General features: G+C 43.4%; 2 protein-coding genes and 1 non-coding gene across 14 annotated transcripts in view; 2 read left to right on the top strand and 1 right to left on the bottom strand.

Moving 5' to 3' along the window:
• The window catches only part of LOC120899548 (atypical protein kinase C), a 99,248-nt gene extending 79,363 nt beyond the window's left edge, over positions 1-19,885 (top strand). For 6 of the 11 annotated variants that reach the window (XM_040305530.1, XM_040305532.1, XM_040305524.1 and 3 more), the window contains 10 exons: positions 8,218-8,303; positions 9,021-9,179; positions 9,661-9,845; positions 9,918-10,124; positions 10,207-10,517; positions 10,597-10,697; positions 10,775-10,969; positions 13,693-13,814; positions 15,084-15,210; positions 17,457-19,885. In XM_040305530.1, coding sequence (XP_040161464.1) covers positions 8,218-8,303; positions 9,021-9,179; positions 9,661-9,845; positions 9,918-10,124; positions 10,207-10,517; positions 10,597-10,697; positions 10,775-10,969; positions 13,693-13,814; positions 15,084-15,171 — 1,454 coding nt within the window. In that variant the 3' untranslated portion in view covers positions 15,172-15,210; positions 17,457-19,885. The other 5 variants (XM_040305534.1, XM_040305528.1, XM_040305533.1 and 2 more) reach the window with 4 other exon arrangements.
• Positions 19,886-20,823: 938 nt separating this feature from the next.
• LOC120899551 (fas apoptotic inhibitory molecule 1) lies at positions 20,824-24,300 on the bottom strand. 2 transcript variants are annotated; one of them, XM_040305537.1, is made up of 4 exons: positions 24,156-24,300; positions 21,803-22,295; positions 21,651-21,700; positions 20,824-21,573 (listed from the first exon to the last, which is right to left on the bottom strand). In XM_040305537.1, exons 2-4 carry the CDS (start codon positions 22,203-22,205, stop codon positions 21,409-21,411), a joined length of 618 nt encoding a protein of 205 aa, XP_040161471.1. In that variant the 5' UTR covers positions 22,206-22,295; positions 24,156-24,300; the 3' UTR covers positions 20,824-21,408. The 2 variants fall into 2 exon arrangements, with proteins under 2 accessions (XP_040161471.1, XP_040161472.1); XM_040305538.1 differs by lacking the exon at positions 24,156-24,300 and adding an exon at positions 23,230-23,696.
• On the top strand, positions 23,759-23,840 carry Trnas-cga. The gene has a single exon. It is a non-coding gene; the product is annotated as a tRNA-Ser (tRNA).

Genomic DNA, 24,300 nt, shown 5'->3' with positions numbered 1-24,300 from the left:
GTTTCGCGATTTGCACAAGGCACCATCTCGTTGCTGCTGCCCGGGGGCCCAAACCGGGGAAGATGGCTGGGCGTAGATGGTTGTTGATGTTTGATTTGTTTCGGAATCGTTTCGAATCCAGCGAAAGGTGAGGTTCCGCTTCGAACAGTACGTCAATCCTTTCCGTCCTTCCAGCAAGGAGAGAAGCGCAATGGTAGGAGGGAGTGTGTTTGGTGTACTCAGAGGCGATTGTTTAGGAATTTGATTTGACGCTGGATGCTGGTGTTTGGACTGTTCTGAACTGAAATAGATTTCCCCCTTTTTACTTCGGTACTATTCTGTGTGAGTTTTTGATCGTTTTTTTTTGTTTATATCAGAAGTCTCTCGCAACATACGTCATGGCGAAGGCTTTCGTCGCTACAGATGCTCCTTTCAGCTTCCAACAGGTGAAGCAACAGCAACATCACCATCACCTACGACGTGTGCTGAAGGTATTGATCGATGTTCTCCGCTGTAGATGGCGGTTCTGTTTATCTGTTTACTTAGGCGGGTCTAGTTTCGGGGAGGTGTGTTTTGCATCATCAAACACCAATGGTTGGAAAAAGGTTATCAAATTAAAGCTTCGTTGATTTGATAGACCATTTATGAGCTTTTAACGCTCAGATTAATGAAGTCTGTGAATAATAAAGAATGTTAAACTACTTTTATCCTTATTCTGATAATGAATTTCCTAGGTGATTCGACGTACTGCACATAGTGATTTAACGATCTCGTTTATTTGAACAATTAAAGCTTCCAGGAAATGATGTGGTAAATTGATCTGGATGTTTTGCAAAGTTTGTGTTGCAAAAAATATACTTGAAATGCTCCACAAAGTTCATGCGTAATGTGTAATGTCTACATTCCAATATTCCTTTTCCTTTCCTGCGAAAACGTTGAGTTTTTTTTCTCTTCCTCCGATTCTGATGTTCATTAGTAGTTAGCAGAACTCATCAGAAATTGCTCATCGGCCTGGCCGTATTCATCTCCAGACATTCGGAATACGAGTGAATAAATACTTTCGCATTTGTTTCGAGAGCTCTGGGCTGTCCGTTGAAGGTGCTGCTAACTTCAAAAAGACGCTTCCAATTTCGAGAATGAAATCAGAAGAAAGTTAACTGTGTGGGCATAGGAAATGTTGAGAGTTAGGTGAAATATTTTTTTCCTTATCAAGACCGTCTAGGCGAAGAAACGGATCTAAGAACTAACTCTTGTTTCAACGATATTATTTCAACATCCAAACTTGAGAGTTGGTGGTTGTTCGGGCGAGAGTTAACCTTTGTGGCAATTTGTTCATCAAAATTGTTCACAAATTGTTCAAGCATGTTACCGTACACTGCATGAACCTTTATTCATACGGATATAATTAAAAATTCAGTGCAAACAAAGTTTCTCATCATAAGAATCCGTTTGAACAATTTCATGCACTGACCGTGGTTTGTGAAGGTTGTATGATACAAACATTTTCATAATCTCGTTCACAAAATTCTTTTCACAACGTGTGTGCATGCGTATTGCAATGCATGAAAGAATTGTTCTTTAGCCTTTTTTCCCACCACTAAAATGCTGCCGGGCTTGCAAGTTTATGGTCTTTTGATTTCCACAGTGGCTCAGGGCGAAGTAAAGTGTGTGATGCTTCTTTTCGTTGAAGCTCACATAAACCGTGGGTGGGTAGTAAAAGTTGGGTTAGTTGCAGATATGATGGTAAATGAATTCTTCACAATCTTTTCGCAACCTCGCCCTACCCACTAAAAGCACTACCGGCGCTCGTTACGGCACTGCGCTGCCAGTTAATTGTAATCCGACTGACAGATGGAAACTCCAATCAACGCCAACGCTCGCAGGACGATTGAGCGCACCGATGTGTTGACGATGGCAAAGTGAGCACATATAATTTATGCAGATAATACTTTGTTCGGAGGGTGTGGGGGACCGGAGCTTGTTGGTGTAGCGCCACGGTGGGTGGTGCGCGCAGAAACCACTGTCAAGAGCAAATGAGCAAAAAGTGTGTGTGTGTGTGTACCTTCTGTGTGTAGCGTTTTGATTGTGGCATTCACTGAAGAATCCATTAAAGAGATGAATTACCGTTGACGAGCGCCAGATGTGCTAGCCGGTGGTGGGCTGCAAAGCAAACGCAAAGCTTTCCTGATCTCATGCTCCTCTCCTCTGCGCACTTGGTAGCCCCTTCCTTTCGTTTGGGGAATCCTTATAACCCGTTCCATCCGTCTCGGTTGGTGGGTTTAGTCGGTCGGTCGCTCGGTCGGACGTCCGACTTTTCCGGACGGCACATCAGCTAGCAAGCTATAATGCTGGTGGATTTGTGACCGAACAGTTACACCCGCTTGAGCACCCATGAGCGCTGGGTTAAGAAGTCGAGTCTCGCACCCTGGCGTTTCGATAGAGCTGCCGGCCAGTCGGTGGGCAGCAAATTTAATCCCGCATCCCGCACGGAAACAGGATTATGAATTTAGTACCTGCCATCAAACGAAAAGAAACTTTCGACTAGTCTGCTGCCGACGGGAAACGCGGAAGCACTGGAAAACAAAGGAAGGAGACTGGTCGGAGGGGCCCACCCGTGGTTAGGTTTTGAATTTTTAATGCATAATGTACTTAACACACAGAGAGAAAGAGCGAGCGCGCGCGCACGCGAGCGGCAGGAACTTTGTGAGCGGACACGAGGCCACAAAAGCTTTGGCAGACGATATCATGCAAATAATGTTTTGTGTGATGCTTGTTCACGGCTCTGTTGTTGCTAGCGGAGAAAAGGTCGCTAAATCTTGTTATCAGTTTTGTGAGTGAGGCGATGCAAACTAAAACAGTTTCCGGTTGGCGCTGAAAGTTGGACCAAAATAATGCAAACGACCCAGACACGGGTCTCCCCAGGCAGCATTGAACGATTAAATTTGAGTTTGGAGTTTTTGTATTTTTTGTGTTCTGTGTTTATGTGCACAGGAAATACCACCGGAGTGTGAGTTAAACGTGGCAAACGTGACAAAGAATTGCTAGCGGCGGTTGGGGATGTGTGTAGTTAAACCCTTTTGCTGTTTAACTACAGTGCAAAACTTTATATCCGATAAAGCGTTGTTGTCCCCGTGTCGGAGGGGTAAAATGGTGCGGTTTTATGAGTGCTTTGTTTTTGTTTCGATTTATCAACCCCTTTGCGGCAGAATCGTGGCAGGAGTGTTCGGTAGTTTCACTTTGGGAAGGGTTGAAAGTTTGATTCATAATGCATCAGTTCATCAGAAGGAGAAGGTTAGATTATCAGTGTGCGGGCAGTTATTTAAACGGGGGTTCAAACACAGTGCTATATTTCAATGGTTTTATAAAGTGTCCTGTTTAAACGCTTGTAATCATAAAATCCGTTTAGTATGCTGGAGAGTGCTTAACAGTGGAACCACTGCTGAAGGAAATGGTTTTGCCGAACCAGATTGACTTACAACCGTGGAGTGATGGATTCGCCCAGTGGTTAAATGAATACGAGCGCGGGCGTTGAAATAGCGGGACGTGTATCAACCCTCGGTATAACCTGGAATAATTTGTCTTTGTATGTAATGTTTATGTGTGTATTTATGGATGGAAGAGTGGAAGATTTGGCATGGTGTCATGTAGTAGCGCTGTGTTAGTTGATGGTTGCTAATAAACATACTGAAGATACTCGCTGTTGTTTAGTAACAAAACAGAGGACAAAACTCATTAAAGTCATCTAAAAATGCTGTTGTCAAAAACTAAAGAAAAACCTAATCCTGATAGGACTTCTGCTCAACGTCCGCTGCAAAAAAGCTTCTCCTTTAATGTCTTTAATGAGAGCCATACGTCGCCAGACGGTAATGGACGAAAGTTTCCGGCAGAGAGAGTATTTTGTTCGTCCTTTTCTGTTTGCCTCTAGCCATCCGATATGCTGGCGTGATTGTATCCGATTATTGCCAGCGGACGTAGTTTCCTTTGGGTGGGTACACCATGATGGAACGCGTTTAGTATGCACAACTTTGCAGCGGACAGGCGGATGGACACAGTTCGCTATCAAGCTCGGCCAACTTTTATCCACCCCAAAAATTGCATACACGTTCAAACGAATCGTTCCCGTTAAGCGATACTTTGGTTACTCCTCCCAGCTTAAGTCACCCCCCAGCAGTCTGTTGAGCGGGCATTCGCAAGGGGAAGTACGCCCAAGTACAGAGGAAGCGGAATAAAACCCAGCGCTGGGCCGAGTAACGAATGGATAACAGTAATGGAATATTAATTTTTAGCCCTTTAGCCCGCACACCGCCTACCGGTGTTTTTTGGTGTTTCCGCCCGTTTGCCCTGGGACCGTTTGAGTGCGAGCAAAAAGCCCGCCGGATCGCTTGGCCAAAGGGGAAAAACAAAACGCATCCCGGAAGATGGAAATTGTAATCAGCGAAATTGTGTGTGTGTGTGTGCACACAGACTCAAACACACTCATGCAGGGCGCGCGCGTGCTGGGAAAGTAAAATGGGAATGTAAATTGTTAAATATCGGCTATCCACCGCTGGCGCACTGCCGTCCCATAGCTGCCCGCCACAACCCTATGGAATGTACGTTTTTGATGGTAGATAACGAAATTTGTGACCATTGCTGTGGGATGGTTGGAATGGGAACGGGTATGCTCGAGGCAGCACGAACGTGCCAACCGTGGGCAGATTTTTGAAAATTAATACTACAACTCTGCAGCTGAAGTGGGACCCTTTGGGAGGCGAGCTGAGTGGTACCGTTTCTGGTTTCTAAATTACACGAGCAAACATAGTTTTTCGGGGATGCTTCCTTTCAGTGAAAAGGTAGAGTTACTCTGTGCTACAGTATCGGACATTAAGATAGGACCCTTTTTTTCAATGCACCGTGCACTTGTTTTGCCACGTTACTCGTGTTTGTGTGTGTGTATGTGTGTGTGTATGTGTGTGAGTGTGTGAGTGTGTGTGTGTGTGTGTTTGTGTGTGTGTGTGTTTGTGTGTGTGTGTGTGCATGTGTGTGTGTGTAGTAGTAGAAAGTGAGTGTGCTTTTTAATGTGTATTTGCAAGTGCGCGGGTTTGTGTCTGAAAAACATAGCTTGCCATGATGTCATATTGCGTTGAAATTATTCTTATTATGTGTGTTATCATGTGAAACATTGTGCGTTTACACTTGGATAAAAACTAAAGTTTGCATCGACAGCAGCCCTTGTTCCTCGGACGAAAACGCAGGTGTGCTGTTTCATGAATGTGAATGCGACACCGGTGCGAAATGGACACACGCACAATAGCAATGAACTCGGCATTCCCTCACAGGTGTTTCTCCAGTGCACGCCATTGAAAGGCCTTCGTGCATCTCTGCGTTGCACGTTGTGTGCGAATGGTAAACTTTGTGCGTTCATTGAGCTGGCGCGCAGTTGTTCTTTTCAATGGGCGTTTTGTTTCATGAGCGCGGCAGTATTCTTTTCTCGATTTTGAAGGGAAGACGCTTACTCGCGTACTCGTTGATAGTTTTTATCCATGCGATGTTTTCGCTGCTCCATAACGATGTAGTTCATCGCGTATAGAAGTAGAACGCAGGCAGAGCACGGGATCAGCCGTGTCCAAGTTTTTAACCAGCGCGTTCTTGACGGTCTAAGCAAGCAATGTTAGTAACAATGGGTCGAGGTAAACGTTGTACCGATCATCAGCGCCATATGTAAAAGCGAATGGCTGCTGCTGGCATTAAGCGCAAAAGGATCGAGTTCGTAATGGAACGATCGCGCACTTTTGTGGCAAACGCGCTTCGGACAACCGAAACGTGCTTAGACAACTGAAACGCGCTTGGACAACCGAAACGCGCAAGTCAACCGGACGTCCTCAGAAGACCACGGCGAAAGAAGACCGTAACATTGTTAATATATCGAAAACACACTAATCGCGAGGGCGGTGGTCCTGCTTATCACACCGAAAACCTAACCCAAAACACAAAAAAACTACTTACAAATCTATCCGAAACGACCTACTTGTGAAACAAACACACACATCAATACACATTCAAACATACATCCACACACACACACACACATGCACACACACATACACACACACACACACACACACACACACACACACACACACACACACACAAACACACATACACACACACATACACACACACACACAAACACAAACACATACAAACCACACATAAACTTGGCCCAACGGGTGCACGGTGCGTTAAAAAACCAATGCCCTATCTTTCTGTCCGATACTGTATCGCAACCAATATGTTGCGTGTTTCAGTGAAAGGTATGCGAGTGTGTTTGACAATATATCTACATATTTCAAAATGATTTCAAACATTTCATTAAAACTTGCGTGCGCATCATCTACTACGGGACGGGCGGAAGAATTCCCATGTCTGTCTCTGTCTGTAGCAGCGCGCTCAATGTACTCGCAATACCACGAAGGTCAGAAATTATCAATCATTTAATTTGCCTTGCCATACCTCTACGAAATTCTTCAATTGAGCAGCATCGTTCGGTATCGTTCGTGGTACCGAGTGTTTTTCCGCTGTATCTACGCTGTACGAACCGGACGACCGGACTCGAGCGCGGCCCAGTCCCTGGGCAAGTTAGCAGCTTAATTGACTTAATCCAATTATCCTTTTCCCCCGTTACGTTGGATGTTGTTGGTGGTGATAGATCTGTGTGTGTGTGCGCGCTATCCGTCCGAACGCGTGAGGGAAGGTTACATTGGAGCCTGGGCTCGCCTTACGCCTTAAGCCGCCGGGTTTGGTATGTACCTTCTCCCAGACGGGAAAGGCTTTTTGCAATTATTGTTGCTGCATCCTTGGATGTTGTACTCACCTCAACCGCTAAACAGCAGGGGGTTGGTGTTGATAGAGCGCACTGGACGTAAGTCTGACCGCGTCCTGGAAAAGTGTGAGTGGCGTGGAGTATCTCCAACTCCCTTCTTCAAGAGCCAGGCGGATTGCGGAGCCCGACTAGTTTGCGTTTATTGGATTTACCAGATGTAAGTGAATGTAAGCGGTCGGTATGATGGAGGCAGTGTGGTGTTGGAGTTCCAAGCTTCATTGGAAGAATCGTTTGGGTCCTAGCTCAAGCGAAATATGTTAAATGAGATGAAGTGAAGAGATTTAATGTCTTGGAATTTTGCATTGCAGGTATATAGTGTGGCCTAGCTTGACTTAAATGGAACATAGTTTGTTAGTATTTCCTTTGGGTTATGGTTAAGAGCGGATGTAGTAATTTAATCTAGAGTAATGCAATATGCTTATGCCAGTTTTTTGTTTCATATCCCAATGCATACGCCTTCAGAAAGTTGTCGTGCCTATCGTAAAGGCATCTGGCAACAATGAGCAGGACGCCAAAAAGCTTTCCCATTTCAATTCACTTAACGGGTAGCTCTAACAACCAGCCACCTTTTAAGCATCCTTTCGAAGTCCACACTCTGTTGCCGGCCTGTTGCGCTCCTGTGGCTGGCTGCCTGGCGGTCGTTAAGTAACGTTGCCGTCGGAGTATCCGTCCCACCATCAACGGTAACGGATGCGTGGCCGAATCCAATTTTATTACGCATCCTGCACGTGTGCACGTGTGTGTGAGTGTGTACATAATTCCAGCAAAATCTGCTCAAAAAGCAAATATTAGCTTCTCTGCAGAGCGCTCCCGACGATGGATGGGTACACACGCAGACCGTCCGAGACCAGCGCTGTTTATGTTGTTGTGCTCACCGGTTTCTGCGGCGGATGCTGTAATATTCCAGCGGTGCACCAAAGCGGTTGTTACAACTTTTGGAAGCATACCAGGTTTTTGTGGAACCAGGCGGGGAAAAACTTTGTGGAACCCCCCGTCGCGAGTACGTGGCTACGATTGCTGTCTTCTACCTAACGTTGCGATGCACGAAGCAGAGCATGCAGAGCTGACATCAATTCACTGGAATTGAACCGTCACGAAGCACACATCAACGTGTTTGTGTAAGGTAAAGAGGGAGCATTATTTAACAAGAATTTTGCGGAACTCATCGTTCCAGATCTTTCTTCAAGGACTTACAGCTAACCTGCCACGTGTAGCAATATTGTTTTCTTATTTAATCACCACTCCCTTATCGCGGTACAAACCGTCAGAAAGGCACATTAATGTGTAATTTTATGCACATTATTATGCACCAGCAGCAGCAGCAAATCGACTTTCTAACACCGTTCTCCTATCTTTTATTTTTCCCGTTTCTGCAGGTAGCATCTACCGAAGAGGAGCCAGAAGATGGCGCAAGCTGTACCGGATAAATGGACACATCTTCCAAGCGAAGCGATTCAATCGAGTAAGTAGCAGTAGTAGTTGTGTATGCACAGCCTCACACCAAATCCTTTCCCCTTGCTGACTTCCATCGAACACACACACCGACTGCGCCGCGAGAAGGCAAATGCTGTTACCCGGTCACCTTAATCCTATCATCAGGAGGCTTCAGCTCGATACTACTGGCTGTGCTGTCGCTTGCTGCCTATATCTCGTTCGAAGAAAAAGACGAAGCCAAAGAACCGAGAAAAGCGCTCCCCGTTGCAGACTATTGAATTTTCTTCATTAGACTTTGCACGGTTAATGTTGAGCGCGCGGTGTGTGTGTGAGTTTATGTGCACGCGTGCCGATAACGGCGCAGAAGATGAAATTTAACGAGCAGGAACAAAATGGGCAAGAAGAGCAAAAAAAAAATTCCCGACATGATTTTTCCTCCCTTGTGCCCTGGATGTGTATACATCCTGCCGGGGTCGGTACCGCGAAAAAGGTGTATGGAGGCACGGGAAAGGTAGCAAGGAAACCTCATTAGTCCGTTAATTTAAAGCCGTCAAATTTAATTTTTATCCTTCGTGTGCCACAAAAGCGGCCAGCAGAGTTTTTCAACCTTTTTGCCGACCGTTAGTCCATCTGTTCCTATCCTCTTCCTTCCCTCAGTATGTGTACTGTACTATTTTGCATGTTCTCTTACCTGTAACGTGTGCTTTTTTCTCTCTCTCTCTCTCTCTCTCTCTCTCATCCACAGAAAGCCTTCTGCGCCTTTTGCCACGACCGTATCTGGGGTCTGGGCCGGCAGGGATTCAAGTGCATCCAGTGTAAGCTGCTGGTGCACAAAAAGTGCCACAAGCTTGGCAATAAACCGTGTAGCAACGAGCATGTCGAACCAGTCTTCAAGGAGCGCGATGTAAGTATGACCTGTTTTGTGAGTGGCGAGTGTGGGCGAGATCTACATATGGTGCCTGGGCATAAAAAAGGACCACCAACCAGCGTTTTTTTCACACACTCTGATACACTTCCACTACTGGGTTGGTAAAAGTCGTTAAAGCTTTCCATTTTATGGTCGGAGTAGTGTGGGGATTTCTCCCCTCTTTCGGGTCATGTACGAGTTCTCTTTGAATTATATCTGTACGGGCTTCTTCGTAGACGATGAGAGAACTGAAAACACAAAAAAGCGAAAAAAAGCTATATAAATGCTCTAGAGAGCCATACTTACACGTTTGCGGTGAGCTGGAAATTAAATTAAATTCACCGGGCTCACCTGTATGCATTAACACTTGACCGCCCGCCCTCTTCATTCGTCCACCATCGGGATGTTCGGTGCGCGATACTGTCCAACGTTTGCTAGAATGCTATTAAGATTTATTTCTGCGCTTCATTTCTTCCAGCACCATGACCCGAATGATGAATCGAGTACCGGTGACGTCATTCAGGCTCCGTTGGACTATCCGTCCGAGCTGCACTCGGGCGACGGCTGCGACCAGGTACCGGTCGAGGTGAATGACAACGTGGAGGAAACGCTGGAACCCGTCACCCAGCGGCAGTACTCGCTGAACGATTTCGAACTGATCCGGTAAGTAGACCGAGCGAAGATTCAATGCAGGTCTCTCTGTTTAATGCTTTACTACTTTCCCCCATTGTACAGAGTGATCGGCCGTGGCAGCTACGCAAAGGTATTGATGGTGGAGCTGAAGAAGACGCGCCGTATTTACGCGATGAAGGTAATCAAGAAGGCGCTCGTGACGGACGACGAGGACATTGACTGGGTGCAGACGGAGAAACACGTCTTCGAGACCGCTTCGAACCATCCGTTCCTGGTTGGTTTACATTCGTGCTTCCAGACGCCATCGCGGTAAGATGCAAACTGCCACAATATCCCACCCCCCAAAAAATGGAATTTTATTCTGACCTTTCTTATTTTGTCTATTTTGCAGGCTGTTCTTCGTGATTGAGTTTGTGCGTGGTGGAGATCTGATGTTTCACATGCAGCGGCAGCGCCGCTTGCCCGAGGAGCACGCCCGCTTCTACGCGGCCGAGATCAGTCTCGCACTCAACTTCCTGCACGAAAAGGGCATCATCTACCGCGATTTGAAGCTGGACAACGTGCTGCTCGACCACGAGGGCCACATCAAGCTGACCGATTACGGCATGTGCAAGGAGGGCATCAGACCGGGCGACACGACGTCCACGTTCTGCGGAACGCCCAACTACATCGCGCCGGAAATATTGCGCGGAGAGGACTACGGTACGCGGGGCGGGCAAAGTTTGCGAAGAGAAAGTGATAAATATAACTACGGTAATGTGTGTGTGCCCTTGTTTTGCAGGCTTTTCCGTCGATTGGTGGGCGCTGGGTGTGTTGCTGTACGAGATGCTGGCCGGGCGCAGTCCGTTCGACATTGCTGGTGCTTCCGAGAACCCGGATCAGGTACACTTTCAGGCGACACGAACGACGATCACCCCGCTAAACTTTAACGCGCCCTTTTCTTCTCCGCTCTACCGCAGAACACCGAAGACTATCTGTTCCAGGTGATTCTGGAGAAGACGATCCGTATACCGCGCTCGCTGAGCGTGAAGGCAGCATCCGTGCTGAAAGGTTTCCTGAACAAAAATCCGGCCGACCGTTTGGGCTGCAATCGCGACTCCGCCTTCCTGGACATTATGAATCATTCGTTCTTCAAGAGCATTGACTGGGAGATGGTATGTATAGGGGTGTTGCGTGCGGAAAGCATTTCCGGTGCGCACGTGTGTGTGAGAGAGTTTTTTTTTACGGCAGGGAGACAATTTTTGGACAGTACATACAGTTATTTATTAATTTTACATACCAGACTTGCAACTTATTTACACAAAAAAGGGGAACAAAAGAATGGACAAACAGCAGACAGACAAAACCGGGAACTTCCCAACAATTGGATTGACAGCGGATACTAGTAGTACAATTCCTCCACTCATTTGACATTCCATCATTTCATGTGCACGTTATCATTCGTTGGTACACCACCTCTGTTTCATTCCTTGTCTTTCCTACGCAGTCGTGTGGTTTACAGTTGATCGTTTCTTTATGTTTAAATCATTTCAATTCATCCCGCGCTCTGGTTTATGGTTTTTTTTGTTCACATTTATATATTTATTGATTTCAATTGAAAGTTAAGTGTAAAAAAAGCGAGGAACAAAAACAGGAACAAGCGAGAGAAGGTTTATTTGCCAATTTTCCATTACCTTCCACTCATTAATATTCACACCATTTTCGCCCATTAAGCAGTCAATTTCCGACATTTTCTTATTTATCGCCGGGACGCAGGTATCTTTCCACCCCCTCGCCCGCCGGGTATCTGCAGGCGGGCGGTAGAGCGAAAAGAAAAACGATAAAATCCAACCGATGGTGAATGCGAGGTGAATTTATTTTTCATCGACACACGAACTTAAAACAAATTCCTATCAGTAGTATCACGTCCGATGGGCCGAGAGTCACCATCTGGGGACCGTGATACAGATATACCCGTTTAATGTTATTCCCATGATGTGGAAAAGGTGCAAAAGGAGGGCCAAAAAGGAAAGGGGTTACTGGGCGGGTGATGGGTAAATCTGGGCAATTTTAATCCCTCCCAAACCTCGAAACCCCCCTCTCTTCCTCATACACGATACCCCGATGCGGTTTGTCGTGTGATGTAAAGGGATTTGCGGTTGTGATATTAAATATAACCTCTCATCCCGTGTGTTGTGTGTTGACTTACCGGTTATGGATGCATTTTTAATTGAACATCCGACCAAATGACGCATGGATGGGTTGGTTTGTGAATGCTGGTGGATTTGTCACCCATTTGTAGGAAGCAGCTTTGTACGGTGGATGCTTCGGGGTGACGCTTTTTGCGTGTGTTTAAGCAGCAGAATCCATCCATCATATGAATGGGGTTGACTTTTTAGTAGAAAAAATAGGCGATAGGACCAGAATGTTGTTTGTTAAATGATTAAAAGATGAAAAGATTACTTCACATGATTGCACTAGTTGAAACAAAGAGATTATTGCATTTTGAAATGATTGCAAACAACATAAATTGGACGCCACATATGGGTTAATGTAAAACGTCGAAATATTTTGCTCATGTTGCGTGAAATGATAAGGGTTGATAGATCATAAAATGGGAATGCAAAAAGCTTTTACAATTTTCTTGAAAATTCAAAATACATTAACCGTTCCGACAAAGGTGTCTGGTAGTAAAAGGCTGAGAGAGAAGAGATTAGCTTAAAAAATAATCTGTCCCCAGTTTTGAAAAGGACAAACGCGCGACAGTTGTGGTTCAATCTTGTGCGAAAAAATATCCAAAGTGCCCACCATTAGTGTTGATTGTTGTCGCTAATGGAAGAGGGTATTTTGATACGCACAGACACACAAACACACACACCGTAATACAGCATTAGTAGCAGCGGTGGTAGCGCACCACGCCATGCAATAGCTTATGGCGCCGCGCGCGCGTACGTTATTAATTTTGTTATTTTCGCGCGTACCGAGAAAATCAAGGACGGGTGCGTTCATCTACCGCCCACCGCTTCTTGTAGGGGCAACCGGCTGAACCGTCAACTGAATCTTGCCCTGCGGTGGTGCTAGTGTATGCGTAGGATTTTGCACAGGAAGGTAGAAAGGAATAAAATAAGCGGAAACTCCCTTTTTGCGCTAGACGGCCATAACGTCTAACCGCAAATGTCGAAAAGGAGCGCACATATAATTGGATTATGGCAGGCTATTTATATTGCTATGGGGTAGTGTATGTGTGTGTGTTGCCTTTTTCTATTCTGTGAGCAGCTCTCTAGCATAACTAGCTTATCGTCGTTGCCACCAAAACCGCAACCGCACCGCTCTAGGGGGTGGTTTCGGAGGGAAAAGCATTTAATTGGATCTGGTGATACGAAAACAGGCAAGGATAACGCCGGTAGTGTAGTTTAGGATTTATCCTAGCGGAGAAATCTGGTTCACTTCGGAGGGTTTTATTTATTTATTTATACATTTTAGTTTTGTTTCCGTTTTGTTTACAATCAATCCTCTCTACATATTAACTAACACTGTATCACTCAATCATACCTCATACAGTAGTGTACACCATTAGTAGCTTACACTCAGTATTTGTTATCTTCCCTCAAGACGGAACATCAAACCTTTTCTTATTACTTGAAAATTATTAAAGGAAATTGTACATTAAATCGTTACTACATAATGTAAAATACAGCTAATGACGCCATATGTTTACCGTAATACCTAACCCTAACTAACCAAAACCCTTAACTGTAATGCTTTTCGCTTACCTTCCGTGTGTACCGTGTTTGCTGCTGGTTTACTGCTCTCCTCGTGCCTTTCGCTCACTCTCGCTCGAACATTCAACACCAATCGTGGGCGCGCGTCTTTGCGAACTGCGGCGGCATTATTGCAGCTGGCTCAAAAGGAAGTGACACCACCGTACATTCCCTCATTCGATGGGTGCGATCAGGACATAACCTGTCACTTCGATCCGCAGTTTACGCGTGAACCGGCCGACCTGACACCCGACGATCCGTAAGTTTGTAACGCGGTTGCAGGACAGATTAACAAAAAATCAAGTAAAGGATCACGTTACCGGATCCTCCGGGCAGCAGCAAGCGTTCCTCAGCAGCAGCAATACGTCGTGGGGCGTCCTGATAGGAATTTTGGAGGGATAAATAACGTATAGCTTTAACGTTTGCTTCATTCGACGGACCTATAGACCTTCATAGCCGATGGCACACTTTTATGAGCCTTTGGGACATATGGTGTGGTGGAAACATCATGTCACTGCCTCACTGCCTCGAGAATGTGTCCTATTTATGCTTTTGATGCATGTTTATGTGAAATTCGTTTATGTTTATGTAATTCCTTTAAAATAGAATGTTGATTTGACTTACCTTTAATTATTGTAAATAACACGATATGTTTAATTTTACCTTTAGTTGAATATTGTTGTCACTGCTGCATAATGCCACAAATAATACAATAATTATAATATATTGATACAAAAGAATTAATTTAATATTTGTATAACTTGTAGTACCGATAACAAATATCCTATGAGTATTTTCTTTGAGTGTTATGTGTGTCTCATCATATCTGATTGTTGTGTCCGTCCTGTAATGTTCTAGTACTATTGCATACATTCCCTTGGTAGTGCACAGTGCTTGCCATAATTATCCTCTCGCTCTGTCTTCAATCCATTGTTTGGAAGATCGATTTTTGACCTACGATAAAAATGTTTACGTTTTCCCTTCTGACGATGTATAAAACCCTCCCAATTTCCCCGGACTGAGTGTGTGTGTATGTGCGCGTGCTTATTTCATGACATTATGCTTTATTGATTTGTTTACTTGCTTTCCTTTTTCTAATTTCGTTGGAATGTTTCCATTTCTTGTTTCGTTTCATTTTTTCTTTATTTACCATGCCCGTGTTTGCCATTCTTCTTCTACCCTCCCCCGCTCCCGTGTTCTTTAATGCATCTGTTTCTGTGCGGTGGCTTTTTCGGCCGGAGGGTAGCTCGAGCAAAAGCAAATTACGCCACCGTTCCGCCCGCGGCTAGACTCCGATCGCGATTTGGCCAACTTCCCGCCTGAGTTCACCGACGAACCGGTCCACCTAACGCCGGACGATGAGTGAGTATTTTCGTTGTAGAGCGCGACGAGCGAACAAACCCCGGAGGATCCAGCAACGTGTCCTCCCTCGGCTTGCTTTTGAGGATCGCTATATAATGCCGTTCTGAGGTTAAGCTGACTGTGAAACGTTCGTAATCTAATCGGCATCTTTTTATTCTCGTTTTAGTCGCGTCATCGACAAGATCGATCAATCCGAGTTCGAAGGATTCGAGTATGTGAACCCGTTGCTGATGTCGTTGGAAGACTGCGTTTGACATCACGCATCCTGCGAGCTGCATCCGTACAACATGCAGGTATGTGTTGCGCCCGGCTAGCTCGGCGCTCGTCTCATGCCCGTTGGTCCACCACCACACAAAAAACAATTGATCTGTTTTAGTTTACACCATCCGTGCACCAGAGAGACGCCAATCCGGTCAGAATACGGTTCATACCGATAATTGCACAAACACATCCTTTTTCACCGTGAGGTCACTAATGAGATTGATTGAGAGAAGGAAAAAAGTCTTTTATTTTACAAACAAACACTCACACACAAATAGGTTTTTGTTTTAGTGTACAAAGCGTCCCCCGCTCAACTCGGGGGGTGTGCCACATACAAAAATGCTGCAATCAATCAACATGCAGTTTGTGGTGGCTTTCACTTGTGTTGTGTCACCGTTCCCTGCTGTGTGTCGTTTACTTTCTCCGTGTTTGTCTCTTCTTCTTTTTTTTCATTCTCTCTATTTCTCTTCACTTCTCTCCGGTGTGTTGTTTCATCTTACATCATCATCAACCACCGTTCAACCACTGCCATCATCATCTCACCACTTCCAAAACCCTCCTTCCAACACCAACTTTATGTTCCGGTAGTTTTGAGTGCAGAGAAAATCAGAATCATTTCGGTACACTAGCTAGCGCAGAACGGAATCTGCTGAAGCGGAATCTCACCAACCAACCAGCAACAATCGCAAAGCTGAACAAATTTTCAAAGCTTCTATACAATTTTGCGTTAAAGTGTGCTACACTAGTTACATTAGAAGAAGGTTCTAAATCTTAGAAGAAAAACAATTTGAATTGTAAAACCAACCATCTCGAAGCTTTTCGTTTGACTGACTGATAAAGATAGCTACTACTACCACTACTACTACTACTACTACTGCTACTACGAGTAAGTAGTGCTCACATTTCAGCCATGGAATGCCCTGTAGCTTCAATACAAAACCGTTTAGCTTGCAGTTTTAAAGTTGTTTTAAAAATTGTGTTGACTTCACTAACCACTTTTTCGTGTCACCACCAGTGTGTTGTTCAACCGCTTCGACTCTATCTCATAAACGATTCTATTTCTCTCTCTCTCTCTCTTTACTTATTACTCAAATTACTGTTTTAGTGTCACACGTTGGTAGGACATCAGAGAGTTTTATTGTGTTTGTTGTACTGCTAGATAGTTTTTCTCATCTTCAATCGTTCATTTTTGTTTAAGCGTGCATTACACATTATGATCATTGGTTCTATCGATGTGCCCCTCCGGGGGAAATCAACTCGAAAGTGTTGTGAAGTCTGTTTTGTATAATAATATGTTTACGATTTTTCCTTTACGTTTTGTCGCCACACCGTCTCTCTCAACAACGAACAATGTAATCGAAACAGTTTGACCGAGAGATGGGATTAGTTTGCATAGTAAATGACGAGTAGTGATACATGCACAGACACACTCACACACGACACGTTCAAAGTAAGTGTTTCCACTACAGAAGCGAATGATGCTCATTTGTCATCGCCTAGGCCACACCATTCAGCTATGCCGGTCGCGCCACCAATGTCAGACATTTGCTCGTTTGTGGCTTATGACAATGGCTTCGTTTGTGAGGCGTAGCTTTCAGCTGATTTTATTTAAATTATTTAAATGTACGAACTAAAATCTATACTTTCAGCTATTGGTTTACGGCATCAGTTAAAGCTACCTCTCATTGCTTGGCACTTTGTGAACGTGTTTTCCTACTTATTGTTACTGTTAATCGTTGCATGTCATCATCTTGCTCCTCTCACGCCTATGCTGAGACATGATTAAAGTGGTTAATCTCAAAGTTTAATTGGCTTTCATTTAATTTTCTCATGTGTATTTGCTCAGCCGTGTGAATGTGTTACTCTTTTGCACCTGAACGTTGATTTTATGTTGAACAAAAACAAACGCCTTCCTTTATTGTTTGTGTTTTACTTAGGATTTACTGCAGCAAGCACCTGTTCACGTTCTAGCAAACTTTAACCTTACGTTTAATTATCTTCCATGTCACAATGGAGAGCTTGTCTGCTGTTTTGATTTACGCGTTCTATTCGTTGCTGTTATCACAGTTACTACAGCCCCAGATTACCTATCAATATATGCCCACTGGAAGTTACAGTAACTTTAAATCCTCACCCAATATGCGTACACTATCTCTCTCGCTCCTCTATCTCTCGCGTTATCTCTCTCTATTCCTTTTTATCGAAATCGTAACATGCATTAAAGCCCCCTGGAAACTAATATGATTCTCCGTTTTATCCTGCTCCATTCTGCTTGCAGCTATACGGTGACGATTCTAGCGATTACGATTCCGTTGTGGATGAGCTAAGCATCCTTCAATTACCTCCGCCACCATCGAAGAGTTTGCTGCAGCACATGTTTTGCCTTCCATTGAACTAGCCACAAGCGTTGTAGCCCTCTCCGTGCAACCAATCTGCAAACTCTTAGCTGAGTGAGAACGACGGCACAGTGATGACAGCGACTACCGGAGCAGAAGCAACCCTCTGTGTGACACTGTACTAAACCGACAGAATCACTGCGCAACCTTAACCACGAGAACAGGAATTACTTCAGCGATGTGTTTGATTTTTAGGAGTTAGCTAAAATCGCGTTCTTATATTTTTTGAGTACTTTGCGCGGGAGATGAAAAATAGATCCGGATTATTTGGTTTTGCGGTCAAAATGAGAGAAAGAGTTGATTTTTTTGTGGTCTGAGAAGTGTCTATGTGTGCGTGTTTGCATGATGCGCAAGGGAAGCTAGAAAACATTCCATTCATAAATTAGTAGTTGAAGAAATACAGCTAATGAATAAGATAATGAAACATAGTAGCAGCAAAACTGATTGCTGATGAAACACAAACGCAAGCGCGCTGGTTCGATGACGCTTAGAGGAAGTGCGTATCATTTCCTTCCTTTTCTCTCTCTCTCTCTCTCTCTCTCTCTCTCTCTCTCTTTCTCTCTCTTTATCTCTCTGTACTATCCATTTCTGCAACCATACCGATGTCGTTAACCTAAATCACAGTCCCATTTTGTAACGTTTATTATCTATGCTTTGTATTTTGTATTTGTATTACATTGAAGTGTTTTCGCTGCAAAGAAAGATAGGAAGAAGTATGAGTAACAAAAAAAAGTGAAACTACAACGGAAACGGAGTGCGAGCAGTGATGAAACGAACACGAATGCATGATCCGTGACTAAAAGGAAAAAGAAAAACCTTGTTCTAGAATAACACAAGCCCAGAATGGAAGCGGAAAAGCAGCAGAAACAAAACACTAAAACCTCTAGCAGACTATGGACACTAAACATATTTAACAAGAACTTATCATACAAACGTAAAAGAGAGTTTCAAATTCAAAACATGAACCCCCCCATACTAAATCAAACAGTCGCCCTTGTGCATCATTGTATTGCAAAAAACAAAGAACAAACAAAAGGAAGAAGTAACGAATAAAATCACAATTGCTATGTAGAATTATAGGAGGTTTTGCGATAAACGACGATGGAATAGAGAAAAACAAACAAACAAACAAACAATTTAATGATTCCGCTACTCCTTGCGCCAAGTTTGCGATTATTAGTAGCGCGTGTTGGCAACATTTCCACGTGCAGGCGTTTTGTTTCTCTTTCTTCCTCACACTCTCTTTCTCCGATGCAAATGCGATTCGTGTTCGGTTTTGTTTTTCGCGGAGAAAGTGCATGACTACTGCGAACGAGCATTAACCACTTATTATAAACGAGAATAGTTAAAATAACAAATCAGAAGCATGTTACAAATGATAAAAACAAAAAACAAAAAGCAAAACAAAAGTTATACACAATTGCACAGTATCGTTAACAAAAGTAGTAGAATGGTAACCAAACACACAGACAAAATACAAACAAACAAACAAACAAACACACATACATAAACACACACCACGGCTCCAGCAATTGATCGTTAATGTGCGGTTAATGTTGATTAAAGAGAAGAGAGAAAAACAGAAAACAAAGGTGTGATAAAGGTGAACAGATGATGCTTATGAGGGCATAAAGAAAATGGGTTGAAAAATCAAAATTGATTCAAAGCACAGCTAACAAGCGCGCTGCTCAGCGAGAATGGTGTTATCTGTGAGGTGTAGAAGCTGAAGTGAAGCCACAAGCTAGAAACGGGGGTGTTTAGGTAACAAATTTACTATTAAGAATTACTATAACAAAAAGGGCGCTAAGAAGAGAAAGAAGGAATGAGAATGAGAGAAAGCAGGACACACACGCAGTGTAGGATGGAGAAACATAACATCGGCTAACAGCGGCGTGCGTGCAGGAGCAGCTAACTACTAATTATCCTTCGTAAAGGCAAAATGCATTAAGGAAAGGAAAGAAGAAAATTTTAAAAATTTTAGACAAAATTAAAAGAAAATGCGTTGAAAGCATGTAATAGTGCAGGCTGCAGAGTAATGTTCAGATTCACACGAACTGCTGCTCACGAGAGAGAATGTAAAAGAGGGGAGGGAAACGAAACAGCTCGATCCTATTCCGGTATGGTACTGGTGTGTTGGCGGGTGAAGCAGCCAGCAGCGTTCGTCGTATTGTAGTAGTTGTGCCCGTTTTTTGTACATGAGTTCCCTGTATGATGGCAGTATATGATAGCAAAAATTATTGAAATGAATGCAACACAGATATAAAAAGCAAGCAAACAAACAAAAATCCAAAATTCGTAGTAGAAAAAAAAACGCACTGCAAACAAAACAGAAGAGAAAAAGGAAAAGCAAAAAAAAAACACATTTAAAAGAAAAAAATGCAAAACTCACTGATATAAGGATATAAAGTATGAGGAGATAAGCAGAAAGCAAAAGTATTTCTCTTGAAGGGCTCTTTGGCACTTTGCAGCAGTGTTGGTTCCAACTGTAAATCCTGATTGTTTTTAATGAGTGTTGTAGTTATACTTCCCCGTTTGTTAATTGTTTTGCATTGCAAAAAAAAAAACAGCGAACTCGAATTAGATAAAAGAGCAGCAAATCGGTGTATCGGTTACGTCCTTCCAATGCGAATTGTTATTAAAAATCCTATTGACTGTATTCCCTATTTCGTGTTCGTAACAAAGAGCTGACAGAGCCTGAATATTTATCGTGACTTGTTTTAAAAACGGCTCTCCTACCCCCTCCAAAGGAGAGCAACGTTTTGCTGCAACGCAACCAAACTGAGACAAAGGTTTGCCGTATTTTGATATAATTGTTGTTGGTGATAATACGTACGATTTTTGAATCGTCATTGTTTTTTTTTCTCAAAATCTGTGTAAAAGAATGTGTTTTTTTTTCTCTGCCTAATAGAAACGAAAGCTAATGGATAGCGCCAGATAAACCGATCACGAGCAGCGAAGGGTGTAAAAGAAGTGAGGCGAAAACGACCCACTCAAAAGAGGGTAGAGAAAGCGAGCAAAGAGAGACCTAGAGACGACGTGAAATGTGTAGTAAGACGGGTTTTTGATTTGCATTCGTTACTTATTTGGTTCTTTTTTTTTTAACTTTCCGTTCCATAATAGGTACTTACGCTTGTACTTTTCTTACATATTTAACAAATGATTTCCTGTCGGGGTTAGCTCCGTTCTTTCAACGAGTACGACGCATTACCATTCTCATGCAGCAGCATTTTTTTGTCTTGTTCTTCAAAGTTTAGTTTTTAATAAGTTACTTTTATTACTAGCAACGATATGCATACATATTATATTACATATAAAAAGCTACACAACCGATTCAGTATCCGACATACATGATGTATTTAATAGTATTTTTGCTTTTTGCGCACTTAGGGTAAATAGTTTACTGTGTGTTTCTTTTTTTATAGCAGCAATTTTTGTATTTTTTTGTATTTCTTTTTATCCAACCATCTTCTTCTTCCCCGTTCTTATCTCAACTTCCCCTGAATGAGATTGTGTGTGTTTGTTTTTTTCTTTTTTTTTTCTTTAAAACATACCCTGTTTAGCCCAAAAAATACGATTAACTTATAACTGAAACACACACACACACTAATAACACAGGAGAAGAGAAACAGGCAGTATCGAGGGAATAAAACTTAAACTTAAAAGAAAAAAAAACAAAACAAAACAAAAGAACAGCAACAAACACAAGGATCGCTGAAATTGAAACTATTTCAAATAAAAAATTATAAAATCAATCTTCTATGCCGGGGGCGGCGTGATCGATCGATGGTTGTGAAAACGTCCGAAAGCTCTCGCTCTCCTTTGTTCGGCTACCGCTTACAGTGCCGTAGTCGCCCCACCAGCATCGAACACTTCGGCACCATTCACTGTCAGTCGGTGAACGATGCCTTCCCGCTTGTTGCCGCTGGTTCGCGCACTCAGCACGAACGTGTTGCCATCCTCCAGGAACGTTGTGTCAGTTCCGCCGTCAACGAATTCTCCCTGGAATGGAAGCAAACGGTTCAAACAAATGGTTCACATTGAAAGAACGCCCCATAACAACAAAGTGGTGTACGTACATTCTCTTCGATAAGCTTCCCGTTCACGTAGATGTTGAGTGTATTTTTTTCTACCAAAAAGAAACAAAACAAAAAAACAATCCCATCAATTCATGCTTTTCTATTATTGTTTGCATTTCGTTGTAGGAGAACATTCAATGCCTCGCACCCACCAAGCACAATCCGGTAGAAGTTATCGCCCAGCTTCGCTTCCCACGTTTTGAGCGCCTTCGCTTGGCTCTCCGTGAACTGCTCGTACGATTTGCCGTCCACGAACAGGGAGTAGCTGTACCGGAAGCCCGGCATCGGGTCGACCCGTATGATGCACCGCTTGTCCTCCAGCTTGAACATGTCCTCGCCGACCAGCTTGAACATCCAGTCGCGCCGGAACACTTCCTGCTTGTCGATCCACAGCACCCGCTTGCCGCTGGCCGTACCGTGCTCGAACTCGATCTCGTACACCTTGCCGTACATTGGGACGCGCCACCGGGCCACCACCTCGCGGTGCGGGCCGGCCGCCCCCTCCTTACCACCGAGCGGTGGAATGTTCGACAGGATGTCGGCATTGTTTAGCATCGTGGAGGGTAGCAGGGTGTAGAACGTTATTTTGAACGAGTTGTTGTAAGGCGTAGGAGCAGAAGGAGACTATAGTGTTGCCATTTTACCCTGTGGTGGGAGAAGATAACAAACTATACAGTTTAAAAATTATAAACTTTATTTCATAGGGTCCTTTTAAAAGTCACGCAAACAAACGCACGTGGCCCTTTAAATCGATTTTACATGTTCGATTGCATAAGGTTACATGGCTTTCGAGGTTCGTTGTTTATCGTGCCGTGTTGGAGCACTTTATAGCTGGTGTTATAGTGGTGTACAATAAAGGTACACCAAACGCAAAACGACCTTGCATGACAGGGATATAAATGTGCACACTCCACGTGTAACATGCTGTCGGTGGTCGATGATTGAATATCCTGCTCACGCTAGTAGTTGGCAAAGGCGATGAGCGAATGCAACGAACCAGCGAAACTTGAGGTTGTATTATTCTTCCTCACTGTGCCAAAGTAAAAGCACTGCTTTGAGTTCTGACGACGGGTGTGCAAGCTTTCGCGCCCATGTCAGTTGTTGAAAGGGCAAAATTATTACAATTGCAAGGGCGCACACGCACGCATTCCAACAATATCATATGGTTGTCTAGAGTGACGAATAAATCAGCACACAGGATTGTTTGTGTTTTGTTTGTCGTGAAGGATGGATAGCATTGAGGCTCATGAATAGGAGTTTGTGTGTTTATTTAACGGAAAACAATTTACAATAGAAAGTTATAGCCTTAAAGAGCTTGTATTGCAGTTTGAATTACTCATGAACGAAGTAAATTACTCATGAACTGCAATATGTTTTCTTATTGAGAAATGTTTCTCATTTTCTTATAAGACACATTTCATCCTATATTAGATTCAAATTCGAATGTGATTACAGTAAAATATGCGATGCGATGTACAAAATATGAGAAAGCACTAATTAGGATGAACGATCGCGATAATGAATCCATTCCAGTAATTTTCTCGCCTTTGAGATGAACTAAAATGAATGATACTTATACCTGTGGATAATTGGAGAGCATCTAAATCAGCAGATTATAAAAATCCTCTCCAAATGATGTCTGCTTCATCCCTTTATCTCATACCGACGATGTATTTTGTGCTGTTCAAATGGCATCCCACAAAGCCCAATCGATCTTGTTTGTCATGTCTCCAATTTAAAATATGTAAAATAGGTCTGAATTTTGGGTCATATAATTCCATGTTAATCGAAAATTTTTAATTTTATTTTTTTTTATATAATTCTGTGCATGTTACAATACACAGTTTTGCTTTTGCACAGTGACACGCTGTTGTTGATATTAGATTTATAAAAATATTTCTTTACATAGCAACCGTGCGGACTTAATTCAATTTAATGGTATGGCGACGGTACCAATTCAATTCAATTTACACGCTCTGTCGTGAATAATTAATCATTTTTTCACGCACACCAGTCGCGCAATCACGGTCGTAACGTTTTGGTTGACGCACCACCGTTTGCTGGTAGTAATTGAGCAAACCTGCTTTTAGCGCCGCCTCCTTCACGAAGCAGTCGTGGCCGAGTGGTTAAGGCGTCTGACTCGAAATCAGATTCCCTCTGGGAGCGTAGGTTCGAATCCTACCGGCTGCGGTGTCGAAAGTCTTTTTTCTTTTCACAAATCTTGATCGTTTCTTGTTGGCCACTTCTCTTCTCTGCAATTACACTGCTAAATACACTGTTTTGTATTAATCCAATCGTTTTGTTTGATTTGATTTAATCAAAACTGTAACTGCTTGCCTAAGGTTGACCCTTTTATTTTTCGACTAAAAACACAACATTCCGCTCCTTTTCAAGCTCAAGTTCAAAGCGCTTTGTTATTATTTACACCTCGATCTTGATTAATTAATTTCCCCCTCACGATTTTTCCTCTTCAACTTCATTCATCACTCATATTTATTTCCGTACCTTCGAAGGGTCGCACCGAAACTGTCGCGACGCAACTTTAATAACTCTTTAAATGCTAAACTGGTCAGACCTAATCCTTTCCGCGGGGTGAACGAATAAGCCACGAAGAGAAACACAGCACACACACGTTTGTTGTTCACGCGTT

This window comes from Anopheles arabiensis, chromosome 3 (genome assembly GCF_016920715.1).
Source record: "Anopheles arabiensis isolate DONGOLA chromosome 3, AaraD3, whole genome shotgun sequence".
NCBI classification, from domain to species: Eukaryota; Metazoa; Arthropoda; class Insecta; order Diptera; family Culicidae; genus Anopheles; species Anopheles arabiensis.
This window is presented reverse-complemented; position numbering and strand designations above follow the sequence as displayed.

Excerpts from the sequence above, each read along its gene's own strand:
- LOC120899551 (XM_040305537.1), bottom strand. The coding sequence starts at position 22,205 with ATGCTAAACAATGCCGACATCCTGTCGAACATTCCACCGCTCGGTGGT. Across the intron at positions 21,701-21,802 it reads CTTCTACCGGATTGTGCTTG|AAAAAAATACACTCAACATC; the intron begins GTGGGTGCGAGG and ends TCTTTTTGGTAG. Across the intron at positions 21,574-21,650 it reads GGAAGCTTATCGAAGAGAAT|GGAGAATTCGTTGACGGCGG; the intron begins GTACGTACACCA and ends CTTCCATTCCAG.